Source organism: Galleria mellonella, unplaced genomic scaffold, assembly GCF_026898425.1.
Source record: "Galleria mellonella isolate WM207_F2 unplaced genomic scaffold, CSIRO_AGI_GalMel_v1 utg33, whole genome shotgun sequence".
In the NCBI taxonomy this organism is placed as follows: domain Eukaryota; kingdom Metazoa; phylum Arthropoda; class Insecta; order Lepidoptera; family Pyralidae; genus Galleria; species Galleria mellonella.
The window spans coordinates 1,415,661-1,435,988 of NW_026442079.1; the positions used below are offsets into that span (position 1 = coordinate 1,415,661).

Sequence of the window (20,328 nt, forward strand, 5' to 3'; positions counted from 1 at the left end):
TTTCTATTCGTATTGCTTATATTTTACTTGCCTATTATATCGTGGATAATTTAACCTTCTATTATATGATAAACTAGATTTTAGTATGTTACAACGTACGCGTGGATTTCAGATGCAGAAAAATTCAATCAAGTAGACGACTTCTAGATTCTATATCGAGATAGAATATACACCCAGTTTCTAAGATTTTCAGAAATACAATTATGAAAACCGCGTCTAATTCCATACAGAATCTTTTATGCTATACCAAAACAATTGTACAGATAAACAGAAAAACAAAACAAAAAAGACTTATGGCTTCTATTGCTCTTATTAATACTTTACATATATTTTTGTTTTAAATTAATGTACAGACCATAGTTACAATATTATAATACATACATACATATCTGTCACGCCTGTCTCCCATTAGGGTAGGCAGAAAAAATGGAACGCCAAATAATATTAAAGATAATAAAAATACAATGAAAAAAACCAAGCGTTATACACTTGAGAAAACTTTTATATTCCATCGAAGTTAACGTCAATTTAAGCGCGTCCACGATGTCGAAAAATTATACTATAAAGATTATCTCATAAGAAATCGAATAAATTCTGAAAATAGCTGTATAGAATAGTATATAATAGAGTAAAACGGATAAAAACCTTTTAGATTAAAAATAATCATCAAAATCAGAATTGGCGACGGTATTGCATACAATAAAACATCGAATAATCAGCATCCTCTTATCTAAACTCAGTGAAAAATAATAAGATTTACCGTTCATCAGATCGATGTAAGTTACAATATTGACACCACTGTGAAATATTACTGCAGAAAATAGAACTCATTGAATATTTCTGAAACCTTTCTATTTTATTCGGCAGTAAGGCAACTGAATAATGGCTGGGCACCCTGCTAGATAATGAATGATAGGGAATGCTCTTTCCGCTAAACAATGGTAATAAATACAGCGACTACAGCGCTTAGCGTCGTCAGCCAACGGCCACGAGGTTTCTCTGTCTATGTGCTAGTCTATGCTTACATAGCGAACTGTCTATATGTGAGTGTAACGTCCCATGCACATACATGTGATTTTATTAACAGTTTCTAGCTATGATTTATAAGATTTGATGGAAATTTACTCGTTCATTTAGGTAAACTATAATCACTTGTCATGGTCATGACTACGGTCGGTATAAATTAGTCCAAACGGCACGGTAAATCTAAATAAATGATTAAATTTTTCTCTAAATAATCGCCTTAGTTTTCGCCCGTTCAAAAATCATAAACCATGTAGTACGAAGGTTTAAAAATTAATTTTTAGCAGTGGACTTACTAGAAGCCTATATTTTTCTTAAAATTTCATGTCAATTGGTTAAGGCGTCAGAAGGTAAACAAAGGAATAAGAAAATAACCGCACTTTTACGATTATAATATTTGTAAAGAGTAAGCTTATTGAAGGAGTTTTGGTATTTGGTACTTAATAAAGATTGGGTATATAACTGTAGTTTTTGTTTTTCACGAGAATTGAGATAAAAATATCCGTTATATTTATATTGAGTGTATCTAGTATAATAATTATGATCCATTTATATATATTTCTTTTCATGTTACTGACATCATCTATTGAGCTCTTAATTAACAATATATATTAAATTTATAATTACAAAAGTGAACTCGTTTGTTCTTCTTGGCATCTTGACTTTGACGACTCTACCAATTTTCATGAAATTTGGCACACTATTTTATTGTCATAATATACTAAGTAATATAATACTGTTTTACTCAATATATGTGAGTGCAATAATCTAAAATATGAGCTCTTTATTATTTAACTTCTAATAATTAATCTTAATTATATAAACTACGGTTTGAAGGGTGGGATCTGGCGTGAATTTACAGGTAACAGAGGAATAACATCTGAGTCCTCAGGAATGGCAACATATGGGAGGTATCATGGGCGAAACAGTTTACTCTGTTATGTCCATGGTACTGCTCATGTTTATAGGCGACGGTTTCCACTTTCCATCAGGTGGGTTGTCAGCTTGTTTGCCATTCTAAGTTGTATAAAAAACTGCATTTGATGATTATGAATATGTATATAAATATATAAGCAAGTATTTTAAATTTAGGTGATTGTCAATTTGATCATTTTTTACATGTCTATCTCATGTGATTTCACAGTTTTGATGATTTTTGAAACTATCTTCTATCTAACTATCTTGATGATCTTTTACTAATTTGATCAACATAAAGAAGTCCTTTTTGGTGAAAAACAAAACCTTTAATTATTGTCATTGACACTTGTTTACCATTTTAAGTAACATAAAGAATAAAGTGCTTATTTGTCTAGTTTAGGTTTATATAAAAAATTCTAATTATTTTTTATAGTAACTCTTAATCTGAGATCTACCTTCATTATAACTTTTAAAAGCGACCCTTTTTATATCTATAAAAAGTACTGAAAAAACTTAACACCGGTAAAGTGTGTTCGTGACTTTACGATGTGAAAAGAGAACGTTTTCCAAGTTACACCGAACACTTGATTCAGCCAATCAAATAAACCCACCCTCCGGCCAGTCTCCCGCGCCTCTTCTCTTTATAAACGGTACAGAGCCCCGACGACGGCACAGTATACTCCAACAATTGCAACGGCGCATCCCCCAATACGATAAATTTATTTAATTTATCCAACTCAAGCTTAATTGTCTTTTATAATAGTAATATTTACTATTTATAGTAATTTAAATCCTCCTTAATTTGACCTCAATACCCAAGACTTTTTTCGATACAGTGTTCCTTTTTTTTAATTTATAATATATTATATTTTTTTAACATATAATTTTTATATAATGAGTGGTTCTGGAAAAGGGCTTTTGGGTTTGTGGCTATACAGAAATGGTTCTGATTGGCAAGTGAAGAACGAGGCACCTCATCATCCGAAATTAGCAGAAATACAAATGGCAGCGCAGCAGCGATCTTCATCTGAAGGGGAGAGGATTTCAGTGATATTCACTTTGAAAAACCAAGTCGGTGGCTTAGTTAGAGCCCTGACTGTGTTCCAAGACTTGGGCATCAACGTTCTTCATATTGAATCTAGGAAATCTGTGACAACCAATGCCGCTGTGAGTTATGATAAATTTTCTTTTTCACCGCTTATACAAAGGAACGTTAAAAGTTTAAGATGAAACCTTTGTCTAAAGCGCCATAGCTTTAGATGAAAACTGGTTTGGTCTGGATATTTTTTAATTATTTGATAGGAAGCTGTTTAACCGTTCACAGAATAGGTATTAATAACTTTTTTGTTTTAAATATTTTATTTTGTCTTCATTTATCTTTCTATTATATTTTTATCCTATTACAACTCAGTACAAATGCTTAATTTACATTTATAAATAAAGTATCGATTTATTAATATTCATTAAAATATAATCTCTTTTCAAAATTGAAATTTGTGGTTCTGTTTTTTGCCAAATAATCATTATATGGCATACTTACTGTAGATATTAAATTAGTCTAAATACAAGTTGGTTTTGAAATTATTAGCATTCTTCTAAAACTGTAAGAATTCATTTCTACCCCGCAAGAAACAAAAGTTTGAACAGTTCATACTACATCGGCGCATTCGGTTATTAATTTGTGTAGTACGTTTTTATATTTTTGTCACTTTTCGACTAGGTTTTAGGGTTCCGTCTTAATAAGGTACAAAATTACCCTTATGGTGTGACTTTATCCGTACGGAACCCTCGGTGTGTGTCTTCAACTCGCACCTGACCAATTTCTTTTAAGGAATGGGGCACAATATACAATGCACTAGTAGAACACGACCTTTATACTAATGATTTTAATTTTATATGGTATAGGGATAAGCTTTATTAAGACTTATTTACGGTACATGGATACTTTCGTCTCAATTGACAGGCGGATATCTTGGTGGATGTCGAGTGCGATCCTCGCCGTTTGGAGCAGCTTCAAAGGATGTTGAAACGTGAAGTCCAGGATTTTGAGGTGATACCACCTCAATCCGGTGAGGAGTTCCCTCCACCAACTCCACTTTCTGCTGCAGCCAGCTTTGGTAAATATGAAACATTTAAATATTTAAAAAAAATACGTGAAATGTATGTAGTCAATTATAGTGTGTTATATATATTAATCACAAATATAAAATAAAATTCAGAAAATATATTGGATAATAAATGAAATGCAATTTTTATGAGTTTACAGTGTTATATGTTTTTTTTATATAATGAGTAAATAATTATCGTACTTAAAAATCTGTTAAAAGAGTTCAAATATATTAAACATTTTATGGAATAAAATGCATGCTTCCTTCTATTTGGTTACAATTTTTATATAAACACAAAAATAAAAGTAGCCATACATAATTTATAGTAGATGATTAAATAAGATGAAGTTGATTTGAAAAATGTTAATATAATATTGGTTGTTCTTCCGATGTCGACTATTATTTTTTAAACTTATATATTATTTTAATATTATAAGCTGCAATGGTAACGGACTACTCATATGACTAGTGATGTATGTTCTTCGAGCTATGTAGCTCAAAGAATCTACAACCGAAGGGGAAGAAAGGTTCTTGAGTGGCGAAACTCTAAGGGTAAACGCAGTGTAGGACAAACCCCCACTAGTTGGAATGACGACCTCAAATGCATTGCATGGAGTCGGCCGATGTAGGAAGAGAGGGGGGGGGGAGGGATTGTAATGAGAATCAGCAACCCTATTACTGGCAATATACCTTATCAGGTTGACCTCCTGGCAGTTCTCTCTGGAAATCATCGCGACTGATTCATTGTTGAATTCGTCACGATGGGTTAACTGGCTTGCGTCATCTTCACTTATCATCCCTCACTGATGCCCGTGTATACTAATAGCGCATTCTATTTTTAAATTTTTATAAAAAGAACTTTATGAGGGGGGCCTATGTTCAGCTTGGGACAGATAATGGTGATGATGATTATTTCAGGGATATATATTATTTAATCTAACACCGGTTGCTTCCAATTTTATAATACACATACATAACATTTATTCGAATTTATTCATATAATTTATCGTAGGAGAAAACCAGTATATACTCTGTATCCAAATTTCATCACCATATTAATTTTTATTAAAATCCATTGAGTTTATAATCAGAAAACAGACATAAGAAATTCGTATATTTATACTATGATTTCTAATTTGATTAATGTCCCATATCTAAATTCATGTTTATAATCTATGGTCCTCAAATCCCCTTTAATTTATAATTTCGTTTAAAAGAAAGTAAACTATTTTGTTCTAACTGAAATTGATATAAAATAACACAAAGAGAGTCTCTAATAACATTATTTACTAATCACAATTCATATAAAATAAAATAATTCCTTATCCTAAAACTTAAATAAGTCGGTAATAACTAACTAGGAAAATAGGCATTTATTAATATTATAAAATATAAATAAATGCCTATTTTGGTCAGTAGGTACCTATTATTAATCACGAAATTGCCTAGTTATTTGTTATTTAAATTTCAAATTGGAATACCAAGAACTTCTTGGAATATTTGAAATGTATAAATGAATTATTAATGGAAAAATATAAGAACTTTTTCTTATGTAAATATTTATTTTTAGTATAATTCTAAATTGGAAATTCAGATAATATAAATTGGTACAAATTTGTTTAACTTACGTTAGATCAAACTTTGATTTTTTTTCAAAAGAGATATTGATGTATCTGTGTATACATATATACATCTTAAATATGTTACATATAATGGATTAGTTGAAAAAATATTTTTTAATTTCCGTTAAGTAATATAATTTATGACAGGCTGCATTATTAAGAGGAAATTAACCGCTATAGCAACCTAAGAATGATATTGGGGTACATATATGGACAATACCAGCATACTATTCTCATTCTAGACGGCTTTGTATTCTATTGCACTCTTCTAGTGGTATAATATCCGCTTCATCAAAATTAAATAATTGTGTGTTCTAATCTAGCCACACTAATGTGTGCCAATTTAAATTTATAGCACTTCACTGATGAATATCATTTTTAGCAAATCAAATTAACCCCAGTGACAATTTCTGCTACATTATTTTAAAATATGACAGCATGTGGGTATATCGAGTATTATATTCACCACAACGGTAATAGTTCACAAGTACCTGTGAATATCCCATTCAGGATATAAGTCATAGTCATATTTATAGACTTTCCTTTTGTTTAATTAATAGCAATTATTAAAATCTTCATAGTGGCTGGCTTCCTTCATTAAAATTATTTTCAAATTATTCAATATTTTTTTTTAGATTTTGGTGAAATGGTGTGGTTTCCTCGTAAAATCTCGGACTTGGATAGAGCGCAGAATGTTCTGATGTATGGTTCGGAGCTTGACGCTGACCATCCAGGCTTCAAAGATCCTGTTTATCGAAAACGGCGTGAACAGTTTGCTGCTATTGCAAATAATTATAAATAGTAAGTAAATTGCATAATTCATAAAGCGTTAAGTTTTCTTTCATTATTATATATAATTATTCTATTACTTCTATGAGGGTGTGGTGTATTACATATATCTGAGGGTGATCCTTAGGTGTCGAGAGTTTCTAGACCGCCTTCATTGTAAACGAAAGCTTCTAAGGTAATGCGGGTTTTATTAGGTACATGCCGTTCGAATCATGGTGCAATAATCTTTTTAAATTATTCAAACAATTTGGTTTGGTAGTTTAAACTGTCATCCGACTAAACTATCATTGCTCTTATAATATTATTAATAATAATAAGGAATGAACAAGTAACCATGATCTTTATCTGACTTCTAATCATCTCGATTGTAATTATTATAAATTATCTGTTATAAGACTAATTAAATTATATTACAATAAATTAATTAGTTTGTATTTCACTAGTTATTGCCATTTTTATTTTTATATATCTAATCTTTTTATACGTCGTTTGATGTTTTTAGAGTCAGAAATAAATTAATAACTAATATTGTCATCAAACAAGAAACCCAGTAAAATCTACCTAGTATTTTTCAATCGTAGACCTTTTTTACAAGCTTGCTATTATTATTTACATTTATGAAATAACAAAAAATAAAGAGACATTATTTTTTTTGTCAGAAACAATACCTTTTACCTGTAATTCTCTGATATTAATAATATCTAATTCATATTTGTGAAAAAAATCATTATTTTTTACAAATATATACATAACCAACTTATCTATAGCCCGAAAGATAAAATATATTAATTATTATTTTTGGATAAAAAAAGATTTTTAATTGAATTACATGTAATTTGCTAATATTAATAATTCTTATTTATAAAAACAAATTAATATTTTCCAGTTGTTTAAATTACTATACAAAATTCTCCGAAATCCATCTAATACTTCAGTGTTTTGTAAATATGTATGTATAAATTCAATCTTTTGTTATGTAGTGGGCAACCAATTCCCAAGGTTCAGTATACTGACACCGAAATTAAGACTTGGTAAGTTTACTAATAGGTAATATACGTGTTTAGAGTTTTCAGTTTATTTGGCGCGCAGTTGTAATATGCTACGTATTTATATTATTTTAATAAATATTTAGTTTTTGCATGGTATTTATGTAGTAACGTTGCTTTTACGAATTTTAATTTAGAAACATGCGCATATGCGAATTATATTATTTCATGATGGTTAGGTGTTACCGGTAGTTCATACGCTTGGCAGGCACGTTGGCCCCTGATGATGTTTAAAGAAGGACGATGCTGCTAATCCCTCGACAGTTAAGTTCTCTTAGTCGCCTCCTACGACGCCCACAGCAAAGAAAAAAATGACCCGTTCTATGTCGGGACGACACAGCTAGTATACATATGCTAATGTATTATTATAGTATAAACAGAAGTATTTCATGCCTCTAATTACATCAATTGCGAATTCATATTGACGTTTTTAATGAATACATATTATTATATATATGCACATTGCTGAACGTGGTCCTACCCCTTAAGGTGAGTTTTGCCAGTAGTTGCCATGCTTGGCAAGCGGGTTGGCAACTGCAATTAGACTTTGATGATGTTTTAAAAGGAATGCTGGTGCCCATTCCTTGACTTCTAAATTCCCTTAGTTGCCTCTTACGACACTCATGGGAAAGGACAGGGTGGCCCGTTCTATGCTGGGACTACACAGCATAGAATACACATACCTACTTGTAATTATATTGTATGGCAACAGCCACCATAATTATGTCTAAATTATTTAATTATAAATAAAATAATGTACTCATATATTTTCTTGATAATAAAATTATTTAGGTCTATCGTTTTACCTGCTACTTTGTAAGCGTGGTTTTTGGAAGTCGAAAACCAATAAAATTTATCTTCTTTGATATATACCGTCTAGAAATAGTCTATTTATATATTTTTTTTACACGGATATCGTTAACTTACAATTTTATTATGCAATTAGCAAGATTTTATTTACAAAAACTCGTTTTCAATAATCACACTACTAGTATGAGATTAATATTCGAGTAAATCTTGTCAGTCATATAGTGTATCTTTTAAATCGATACAGAATTGGCAATGACGCATAACATGAGCAATAAACATACAATCGAAACTACGTTGCCCTTTTTGACAAAATTAGAATTAAGAATAAATAATCCTACGAAAATTGCAATAAAACAACTCAAATTATAATAAATTTGCCTAGTATAAAATAAAAATATATCTTCTTATGTATCTTCTTGTACGAAGCCAGAGTCGCTAGTTATAATATATACTTATACTCGTAATCGATTTCAAATAAACTTAATGAAAAAGTAACCAAGTTTTATTGAAATTAAATTAGAAATACTTTTTTTTTATATACCACAAAGGTGGCAAACAAACCTACAACCCATCTGATGTCCGTCCTGAACACTAGGGATGTCACGTGCGTGTTGCTCATCTTGAATAAACTTTAATATACTATTTTTGAAGAACCACATACTGTAGTCTCTAAAAAAAGCCTCGGCAGGGAGCCACAGTCTCATCGTTCGCGGGAAAAAAACTCTGAAATCCCACCGTATTAGACTATTTAGGTTCAAGTGTATGAGGATGAACTCTGTGTCAATGGCGAGCGGTGTGTTGATAAGAGGTGGCTGTAGGCGTCAGTTGGACGGAAATCGTAATGTGGAGTATAATAGTGTAAAAAAACCCGTAAGTACTGGACACAACTCAGGAGTACATAGCTGTTATGCCAATACCGGTATGCTGTCCGGGCTATTCGACTTACTGGCGTCAAGAGGCAATAATTTCTGCCGGACTCTCCGTTGTGGTATAGAAATCTTCAACACGGAATCTACGCAGCACGGGATGATAGGTAGTACAGATGGTTAAATAAATTTCTTAACAAATCAACACATTCAATAAATGAATTGATGTTTTAATTGTACTGCTTTTGGACATCAGCAGACTATTTTAAAATCATATCGATTATTCGTTTGTTTACATTTTCATTAAAGTCTGTTGAATCAAAAATTTAAAATAAGTTACTGTCTGTATTTGACGTATAAATGACGGGACGTATATACTAGATGTAATAGTACTGGCGTGCGGTCCCGACATAAAATGGGCTTCTCCTTCCTTTCCTGTGGATGAAGGGATAGGCAGCAGCGTCCCTCTTAAAACATCACCAAAGCCTCTATGGTTACCAACCCATATGCCAAGCGTGGCAATTACTAGCAAAACAGGGGAAGCCTGTGTTCGGCAATGAATAGTTAACGGCTAATATAAATATTAGTTTCAAACTATCTGTAATTTCATCTACAGGGGGATTGTATTTCGCGAGCTTCATAAACTTTACCAGAAGCACGCATGTGAAGAGTATTTGGAGAACTGGCCGCAACTTGTCAAGTATTGTGGCTATAGAGAGGACAACTTGCCTCAGGTAATTACACTTGAGATAGTATACTATCTGGGTCACTTTAATACGTTTTCCACTAAACAATTCCAGTTTAGTTTAGTACTTGTTCGGAACATCAGAACTTTGTAAATGTAAGATGATCAATATATGTTTATCTTATCCTGTACTTACCATTGCCAAAATAGATTGTAGTGTGATATTTTTTATATAAGTTAGAATGGTAAACTAGCTGATGGTCCACCTGATGGAAAGTGGAAAGTGGTCCTAATATATAATAATAATAGCATGGACATCATAATAACGCCCCAATGTACCTATTCATAAAAATATTTTAATTATTGAACTGTTATTTCTCTTTCTTATACTTTAGTATACTCTATTATGTCCATGATACTGCTCATGTCTATAGGCGACGGTTACCATTTTACATTAGGTGGGCCCTCAGCTTGTTTGCCATTCTAAGTTGTATAAAAAAAAAAAAAACTAAATTTCCAATTTGAAAGAAAGCTATAAAATAGTGTAATAATTAATCTATAGAAGGGTTTAGTTTTCATGACTAAAGAGGTAAATATTTATAATTCCATAACGTGTGATTTTATTGACGTTTTATTATTGACACTGCTGGAATAGTTTCTTAAGGGTAAAAGCATAAATGGTACAGAGATATCTATCCATGCTGACGACTTTTAGACAAATTCTCTCTCTAGCGAATCTAAATATCACAGTTATTAAAATAACGCCTGTAGCATGTGAAATTTGAATGATATTATGCTATATTTGTATTTACATTCATATCTCATGCGTCATAATACTTTTTATAAGAATATTATTTAAAAATCTGACATGATTACCAGTTCTTGTTTTATTTCACGTCAATCAATATCCGTGATTAGTTTTAACATATTTATTTATATATAACATTAATGTTATGACATTCTGTTTAATTATTAAAACAGTAGCTATTTAATTTGCTTTTAATTTCTTCCACATGCGTGTCGTTGAAATACCAATAGGTATGTTATTTCATCTATTAATTCACACAATGTATTTACTCTATATAGTATAAAAGGGAATTTGATCTTTTGTCTGTTCCATACCTGACCGCAAGTCAAAATAGACCCAAGGGTATGGTTTGTGAAATACCGTACCGTCCTCTTAGTAAAAGGCTTATTGGAATCAAGTGCGTACAAGCCGGAAAATACAAGTGATTAGTTGATTAATACTCAATTCAATATTCTCTTTAACCTATAGATTTACTTACATTTAGATTCCATTGAATATGTAATAGGATAATTATATTTAATAGTAGGTGTATCACGCGGCTTCACCCGTCTGAGTCGTTATTTAAAGTATCATATGTGCTAAGTTAGGATGTAATCTATTCGCTCATTCAAATCCGTTCAGTAGTTTTTGCGCGAAAGAACAACAAACATCCATCCATTAATTTATTTATCGTTAGAAACTTTCGCTTTTATTTTTTATTTTTATTAATAATATTGTGATGAAAGTAAGTACATTTGTTTGTTTCTTAACTCTTGGCGCCTGACTGACTCAACCAATCGTCATGAAATTTAGTGTGCATGTAATCACTCGTAATAATAATACTTACGTAACCAACTCAATATGTATACATATAGTAGTAGATTTGTATATCATTAATATCAATTAACAGTTTATCAATTAATATTTTAACCAGGATTGTGATAAAAGTTATATAAGAAAGTAATTGAAGAATAAATACAAGAATAAATAAATACAATACAGTATAAAAAATAAATTGTAGTAAACTCTAGAAGGTTAAGCCCAAGAGATACTATATAAGGAATGTTTAGACAGCAAAGACTAAGATTAATGGAAAATTGCTCTACAAAGGAAACGGATGCTTGATATAAAAGAGATAAACGCAATTGAACTGAAATGTATTCCATGAAATAAAAAAAAAATATTAAGATATTTAATCGTAATTAAAAAAAATATTTAAAATGCAGATAATTAAAAAAATAAATTAAAAATCTGAAGGAAACCGTTTTCAATTAAAAGCAGAATTATATTTTTTTATACTACTGAGGTGGCAAACAAACAAAGGGCCCACCTGATGCTAAGCGGTTACCGTAGCCTATGAACGCCTGCAATACCAGGGCTATTACGCGCGCGTTGCCGACCCTGAAGAAACCTCCTTACTCCCCTTTTGAAGAACCCCATGCTGTAGTATCTTGGAAAAACCTCGGTAGGTGTAATAATAATATAATAAATCATAAATATTATATTTTATTAAGTTTCTTAAAAATAATTAAAACAGTATTGACACCTACGCTTGGTTTTTACGATGTGGAATTACAATTACAACATTATTTATCTAATGGGATTTTTCGAATTTTCAGTTCATCCTTAAAATAGGAATTATCCTATTAACAAAGATTTTGTTATTGTAGCTGGAAGATGTAAGCGCATTTCTGAAACGAAAAACAGGTTTTCAACTTCGTCCTGTCGCTGGATATTTGTCACCAAGAGATTTTCTCTCAGGACTGGCTTTCCGGGTGTTTCACTGTACTCAATATATTCGACATTCTTCTGATCCATTTTACACTCCTGAACCGTGAGTAACCATTTGAAAGATGATGTCTAAAAATCTCACAAATAATTTAAATATATTTCAATTTTTACACAAAGTGCTTTTATATTTATTTTACTGTATCCGAGTGCTTTTTAGATATATAATAAATTACAATAAAAGATTTCTTCACTCATATTTACTTTTTTCAATTGATTGGACGTTATGTTTAATAATATATATTCATTTCTTCTTGTCAGTGATTGCTGCCACGAACTGCTGGGTCATATGCCGTTGCTGGCTAATCCAAGTTTTGCACAATTTTCTCAAGAACTCGGCTTAGCTTCATTGGGGGCTACTGATGAAGATATCGATAAATTGGCTACGGTATGTTTTTAAAATAAAAGCAAATGAGTACATTACAGAAAAAAGAAAAAAGATTATCTACTATAAATTATTAATCTTGATAAAATATAGTTTATTAAATTTATTTTATATGTTATTTATTCTGTATTTTAATCTGTTTCTTATTTTAATGTTATGTTTTAAGTAAAGTTGAATTTCTATTTTTAAAGTATTTGGAAAAAAATTGACACATATTAACTAAACATAAGTAAAATTGAAAGAAATACTCAATAATGAAATAACAGTTATAAAATATCTGTTAAATGATAACAAAAAGAAACATTCTTTACAGCTGTACTTCTTCACTGTAGAATTTGGTTTGTGTCGTCAAGTAGACGGTTCGTTCAGAGTTTATGGAGCTGGCTTGCTTTCTTCAGTGGCTGAACTTCAACATGCTCTTTGCACACCTGACAAGATTAAACGTTTCGATCCTGATATCACCGTTAATGAAGAATGCATTATCACTTCTTATCAAAACGCTTATTATTATACTGATTCCTTTGAAGAAGCTAAAGAGAAAATGAGGTAAGTACAATTTTTTATGGCCTAAATAGTTTTTGTCCACGATTTCATTCGTGTGATCAAATTAGATTTTTTTTATTATTACAAAGTTTTTTAAATATACTATCGGGACTTAATGCGATGAATAATTTTTGTAAGTAAATAGTATTTACACCGCAATCATCAGGATAGGACGTGATGCAAAAAAAAAAAGAAAGAACGCTACTTAAAAAGTAGTCTATGTTCTTTTCCATCCTTTATAATATGTATATATCAAATTCCATTACAATTGGCCAAGCCGTTTAAGTGCCAAGAAATAACAAATTCACTTTTAAGCTTTTAAAATTACTAATATTATAAGAATCTAACATATCATCTGGTAAAGATTTTGAATAAAAGATGTATTTATTATTTCAGGGCATTCGCTGAGAGTATACAGCGTCCGTTTGGTGTTCGTTACAACCCTTATACTCAAAGCGTAGAAGTTCTGAGCAACGCTCAGAAGATAACAGCATTAGTACGCGAGCTGAGAGGAGATATTTGTATCGTATCGTCTGCTATTAAGAAGATTTCTGCTCAAGATTCCACGCTCGATGTAGAAACAATTGCCAACATGCTGCATACCGGATTACAGGTGATCTGTTTACAATGTGTGGTAATATATTGACAGTAAAACTCTATTTATAGCATCCAATAACTAGATTGTCGGTGACGGAGTAAGAATACGATGTGTTAATACTCATTTTAATCTCTGGGTCGTAGTAAATTTCGATTAAAGAACTCCAGTAAAATAAAGCAGTACAGGAAAATGAAAACACGAAATAACTCTATACCAAACCGCTCGGCCTGTATGATAGTACTAGGCTTATATCCTTTTCTTATAGAGAGAAATCTAGCGGAATATTAATGTTATAATATATAATAAAACAGAATCTTTATAATTTAGTATTACCTGTTTGGCACAAACAACACATTCCTTATAATATTCTACAGAAAGATGTAGAATTTTAGAATAGGTACTTTAATAAAAAGAAAAATTTTTAATAACATTTAAAAAAATTAGGATACAAAATTTATGTACATTGTACTATTAAATTTGTTTGCGGAGCTTTGTGAAAACATAATAATTACGCATGTTAAAGCAGAGTAATTCTTCAAAGAGTTTATTCATGTTTGCTCATATAATATTTACTGAAAAGTTTCGACATCAAAGATAAAAGAGCCTACCTACTTATTATTTTTCCGATTATACGTATTTTCATATTTTGACTATTTTTACTGATCTCTATCTACTGTTTACAAATTGAACGGTTGGTATGGTATGGATCAGAAACGGTAAACGATTTGGTTTTGTAATAGTTATTTTTAGTGATATCGTATCTTTACGTTAGTTTCTTTACAGGATGTCTGTTATCTTTATACATACATATAACATATCTATCCCGCATGTATCCCACATTGGAGTAAACAAAAACAATGGAACGTTAAGTGCTCTAATTTAAAAAGACTTCTTTCGCTTCCACCACATTCATCAAAGTATTCATACATTTAATATTATGCTTGTCTATTATGGGTACTTTTAATTTAGCCTTCAGCATATTGCCTATGTAGTTGACATATGCCCACCTAGGGCGATCCCTACCAACAACCCCATTCATTTGTACTCGATAAATTTTTTTCGTAATTCTTCTTTCATGTAATCTCTCTAAATACGAGTATGTTTGGACGAGTGGCCAAACGTAAACTGGCATAAAAATCTTAAAAGATCAACTATTTAGTGAGGCTATTATATTATCAAGTGGATGTACTCAAGACAATCAAATCTTTTCCCAGCTGTCATTCATAATGCCACACAATAGACACGGCATTTACTTCAACTCAACGAAGTGTCTCCCATTCACCACAATCTCCTCGAAGCAATTTCTTGCTCAATGAGCTTTTGCTGGCGTCTGGCCCGCAATTCTTCATTACTAATTGTATTTAGTTGAAGACAAAATGAACTTAAGATGTTTGTTGACAAACACAAATGTAGGTCATTAATCCCTTCGTCACTATTTACTAGTAGCTGAAAGCTAACGATTAATTATACCTCAATAATAATTAATTACAATCACAATATGTAAAACGTATCTTAAATAAACAAATTAACATAGTTGGATGATATAAATTATATTTTAAAATAAATCGCCTGCATCTATATTACAACCTATTTGTCTTTCACTACAGTATACTATGCGTGTACTATCGTATGGTCCCGACATGGGGCATCCCTTCAGTTCTTATGATTGTCATAAGAAGAACTTAATGTACGAGGGATCGGCAGCAGCGTCCCTCTTAAGGCATTACCAAAGCTTAACTGCGGTTGCCAATTCGCTTGCCAAACATGGCAACTACTGGCAAAACCCCCCTTATAAGGGAGAAGTCTTTATTCAGCAATGGATAGTGCTTGATATGATGACTTTTTGAGGATTCAGATGGAGAGACCTCCATCTCGTGGGGGGTAGTCACTCGAGAAACTTTCTTCCACATCGGTTGTCGGCGGTATTTGCGGCATTCCATTTCATCTCATAAATTCTTTGGACTATATCGGCCACTTTACTTTCTTTGCTCTAGATATTTACGCTCTAGATTTTATCATGCAGTAAAACTTCCTCTTCATAGTTCTTTTAGTGCGTTGAGCGTCTTTATATATGTCATGAACATTAGGCATTAAAATGTATACATATAGTGATTTAGTCATAAATTGTTTTTATGACTAAATCACTATATGTATACATTTATACTTATATAAACATGTAGTAAATAGAATATGTAAGTACAACTAAATCCAACATGTCACGGAAGAGGAAAATGCCATCGCAAAACAAAATATTTATCTTTTGTCTAACAATATCGCAATAGAGAAAAATCGCTTCTTAATGCCTTTGTTACAACTCCAAAGCTTTTCGATAGGCTTGTCCGGGAGCCGCATTGCGGAATTTCATATTATTTCCGTTTGTACGTTCAAAAGTAATTGATTTGTTCGTATCGTAAGCCGCTAGAGAAACTGTCATCAGTTTAGAGTGACGTGAATAAGAAAATAAACAGCAACAGTATATAGTTTCATAGTCGGACATAGTACACCTGCTCTGAAAATAGAAGGCACGTTGATGTATTTAAAGTATGTTTAAAACAGACTCCTATAAATTAGTCATAAAAATATTTAATAATTTACACTTGCGGCACGAACCTGTATAGTATACTTATAACAAAGAGGCTTGGAGAATTGAGTTACATATTCTTAAAATAAATAGGTAGCTATAGTCATTTCTATACATTTTCCTCAATAACCCGTATAAAATTCGGCGTAGATGCAGAAATAGAGCACCATTGGGATCACAATTATTTGCATTATTTTAGGTACTTTAAAGGAATCCGTACACTGTCTAATATTTATTATATTTTGTTTTGCACTCTTTGTACGCTGACTATGATAATATATTCTTAAAATTTATGTCATGCTATAAAGTGTAAAAAGGTCTATTAACATTATATGATATGTCTTATATTAAGGTTATTTATTAGTAGTATTATGCCGTAAGAATGGTTATGATCGAAACATCATAAACATCATTCGCTTTAAATTTATTTTTGGTTTCATTTGAGATATGATTCTCATTTCCACTTTACATAATCTTTATAAATGTCATGTCGATATATTCAATATTTATAGAGTTCAAAGTCATTGTAGAGATAAAACATTATATTATTCTGTAAAATCTATTAGAAACTAAAATTCGAAAAACTACATTCATAATATAAAAAATAGGTATTGATTTTTTCGGATATAATTTCGTTAATAACTGCCGTCAGACAGTTATCAATAAAAGACTTGTTTATTATCTTTAATAATTTATGAAATTTTCCTATCGATAATTACAATAGTTTTTGATCGATGTTTGTTTTAAATTACTATGAGGTAGTTTTGGACGATTCGACTGAATGCATGTTTCCAAATACTGTATTTTTTATATATATGTATAAAGGGAATTTTATGAACTTACTATGTTTGTCGTTTTTGACAATCGTTTTGATTTCATTCGAAAATCTTTTTTAGGGGAGTACGGTGTTTTACGTCACAATGTTTCGTTAGTACTTCGGGCTGCAGCTCGCAGAGTTCGTAAGTTCATAAAATTCCCGTTATGCATATATATAAAGACATCTTTAAAAAATGAACATATATTTACAAAATAAAATGCTGTATTCATAACTAATTGAAAACACTTTAACATTTGCACCTTCCTGCCTCCATTGACATTATTTACTCTATATTAGTAAATTTTTTACTGAAATGGCATCAGTTTTGATAATTAACTGCCAAAGTTAGACATTGTTTACTTAAAAATTAACCAGAACGTATCATGCTTGAAAGAATTCATCTATTATAGTCTTACTTATAACTGATACTAGCTGTTTCTTGTGACTTTTCTTGTATATTTAACCTGTATACTTTAATTTTTTACCTGTATACTTAACATTCATAATGGTAAGTGTTAATAAGTAACACATTTTTGCAAACTTTTACATTATCAAGTATAACCATGATATTCGTAATATTATTATAACTGTGCTGATACGATAGTTGATACAAATTCGCTGCCTGACTTATATTTACCTCCACTTAATCTACCAGCACCATGAATTAATAGCTATATATTTTTTTTGTGTTTTTAAAACAGAAAATATATAGTAATAATAGAGTAATCTCAGAAATATACACATTTGAGGCTTACCATGCATATCATGTAAGCTATGATTACCACGTCCCACTAAGTGGAAGGTTACCCTTATTTTCCTGTAGCGAAAAAACATTTTAGGCGTAACCATTTCATTTGTTTTCACATTTTCGTTTCATTCTTTAATACCGTTGTTTTTATAAAAGCAATTTCCTGTTATATAAATATTCTTTTTAATGTTTAAGGTAAACGAAAGGAGCCCGCAGAGTACTTCGGGTAACAGTTCCCCGAATTCGGAAAGAGGCGTTTCACCTAAGCCTGAAATGACTAAGTAAATACCTATCATAACCTGATTAATCGGCATGAAATTAATATTACTCATAATTCTTATCTATATAATCTATGGATGTTGTTATGTATTTAATATGATTTCTTCAATATTAATTCTGTATAGTCGAATAAATAAATTACGACTCTAAAATTTAACGCTGTTGAATTATCAGACGAGAAAGAGATATATTTTTAGAGTTCAGGCTATCTAGCATACTTCAATTTTTCTGTAGTTTTTCTCACCTCGTAAATCATTGACTTGGATAACTCTCTTTCTTCTCTGTGTTCTATGTGTATATTGGTAGTTTAATTACAAAATATGAGATTTAACAATCCGATCGTTTCAAACTGTAAATGTTTGGAAGATAAAAATCTCTAAGAAATAAAGTAAAAAAGAGAAAAAAAAATACATAATTATAGCAAGCAATGTGTATTATTTTACTAACCATATATTCCCTATGTATAACAACACCCTTAATACTTTAAAAGATTACCAACATTATTATATTGTTGGTATGTAGATTATTAGTAAAAGATTATTAATATATAAACTCGTAAAGAAAATGTTGCTCTTCCCTAAAGCTCTCTCTGTGGAAGAGCATCATTAAATAAAAATATACAATGGATATTTTTTAATGATTGATAATGGAATAGTAAGTTGGCCTACATCATGGGTATAGGTTCGTGAGGTATGAGTGAGAGATGATAGGTCAAGATAAAAGCAAGTCAAGTAGCCCGTGTTGATGAATTCAACAAAGATTATTTATATATCATGATGGATTTCTAGGGAGAGCCATGTTGGGTTATTAGGAAGAACTGCGAGAAGATAAAGGTGTATTATTAGTAATGAAGCTGATTAATTTCATTATAAATATCTCCCCCTTATAGGCGATGGCCACCACCTTTCAATATCCAGACAGACGGTTTTATTGTAATTTCGACTTTCATAAAAAACACTGAAGTTTGTCCAATAAGGTAAGGACAAGTCACTGATCCTTCTATCCGTACAAACTAGTTCTGCATTGATCGGTTGACTTGACGATGTTTGGTACCACTTCTTCTTTTGTTATTGATTATTATTTATTATATTAATATTTAAAAAAAAATCCATCTAATATAAAATCTATTACAATCGTAACAAAATTAAATTGTGTTCAATAAGAAATAAATTAAATAGACTCTAAACAAATTCATTAAGATCCGTACTAATATATATCTGGATTTGAGTTTATTTGTTACTTATAGCACCTTAACGATCAATCAATCAATATGCAATTTGATATACGTATTCTATATGGGTTGGTGAAGGATATAGGATATATAGTTTTTATCCCAGTCAGTAAACATATTCCGGTCACGCGGACAAAATCACGGATATTACTTTGTAGGTTCATAATTAACAAAAATATTATGTAATACATAGACATAAATATACACACAAAAGTTAGAGTTGGGTCATTATTGAATTGGGCTGTCAAAATAACATTAAAATAGCAACTGTGTGTTGTCAAAATAATATATATATTTTAAGACGTTTCAGCAATCCTCGACGGTACATCATGGAACTGATCATGACCTATAAAACATTTTAAAATTTATATTTCTCACTGTACGAGAATTATAAATGGCGTTGGCTTATACTCAAATGTGTTTATAAAAAGCCATTTTGAATTTCATTCAAAAGGTAAAGTAGATAAAATTTAATAATTTAATTCTTTGGCTTTACTCGTGTTAAAAGGGTTAAGAAAGCATTCTGTGTTAATTTAGGGCATGGTCTATTGATGTAGCAAATTTTGTTTTGATTTTACCAAAAGAATATAATATATATTTTATTACCCTAAAAATACTAACACTTTATTAATGAAAAACCAACAGTATGAAATTTTAAGAAAGTTGTGGAGTAATATATGAATTAAATTAAATTCATAGCAATT

The 20,328-nt window shown here is 30.8% G+C and overlaps 1 protein-coding gene across 1 annotated transcript; it reads left to right on the top strand.

Annotated features, from left to right (window-relative positions):
* Window positions 1–2,561: 2,561 nt before the first annotated feature.
* LOC113519292 (tryptophan 5-hydroxylase 1) lies at window positions 2,562–18,805 on the top strand. Its single transcript, XM_026904356.3, has 10 exons — window positions 2,562–3,108; window positions 3,905–4,058; window positions 6,307–6,472; window positions 7,441–7,491; window positions 9,799–9,916; window positions 12,325–12,488; window positions 12,704–12,830; window positions 13,141–13,373; window positions 13,767–13,983; window positions 18,310–18,805. The coding sequence occupies exons 1-10, from the start codon at window positions 2,836–2,838 to the stop codon at window positions 18,397–18,399; spliced, it is 1,593 nt and encodes a 530-aa protein (XP_026760157.1). The 5' UTR covers window positions 2,562–2,835; the 3' UTR covers window positions 18,400–18,805.
* The last annotated feature ends 1,523 nt before the right edge of the window (window positions 18,806–20,328 follow it).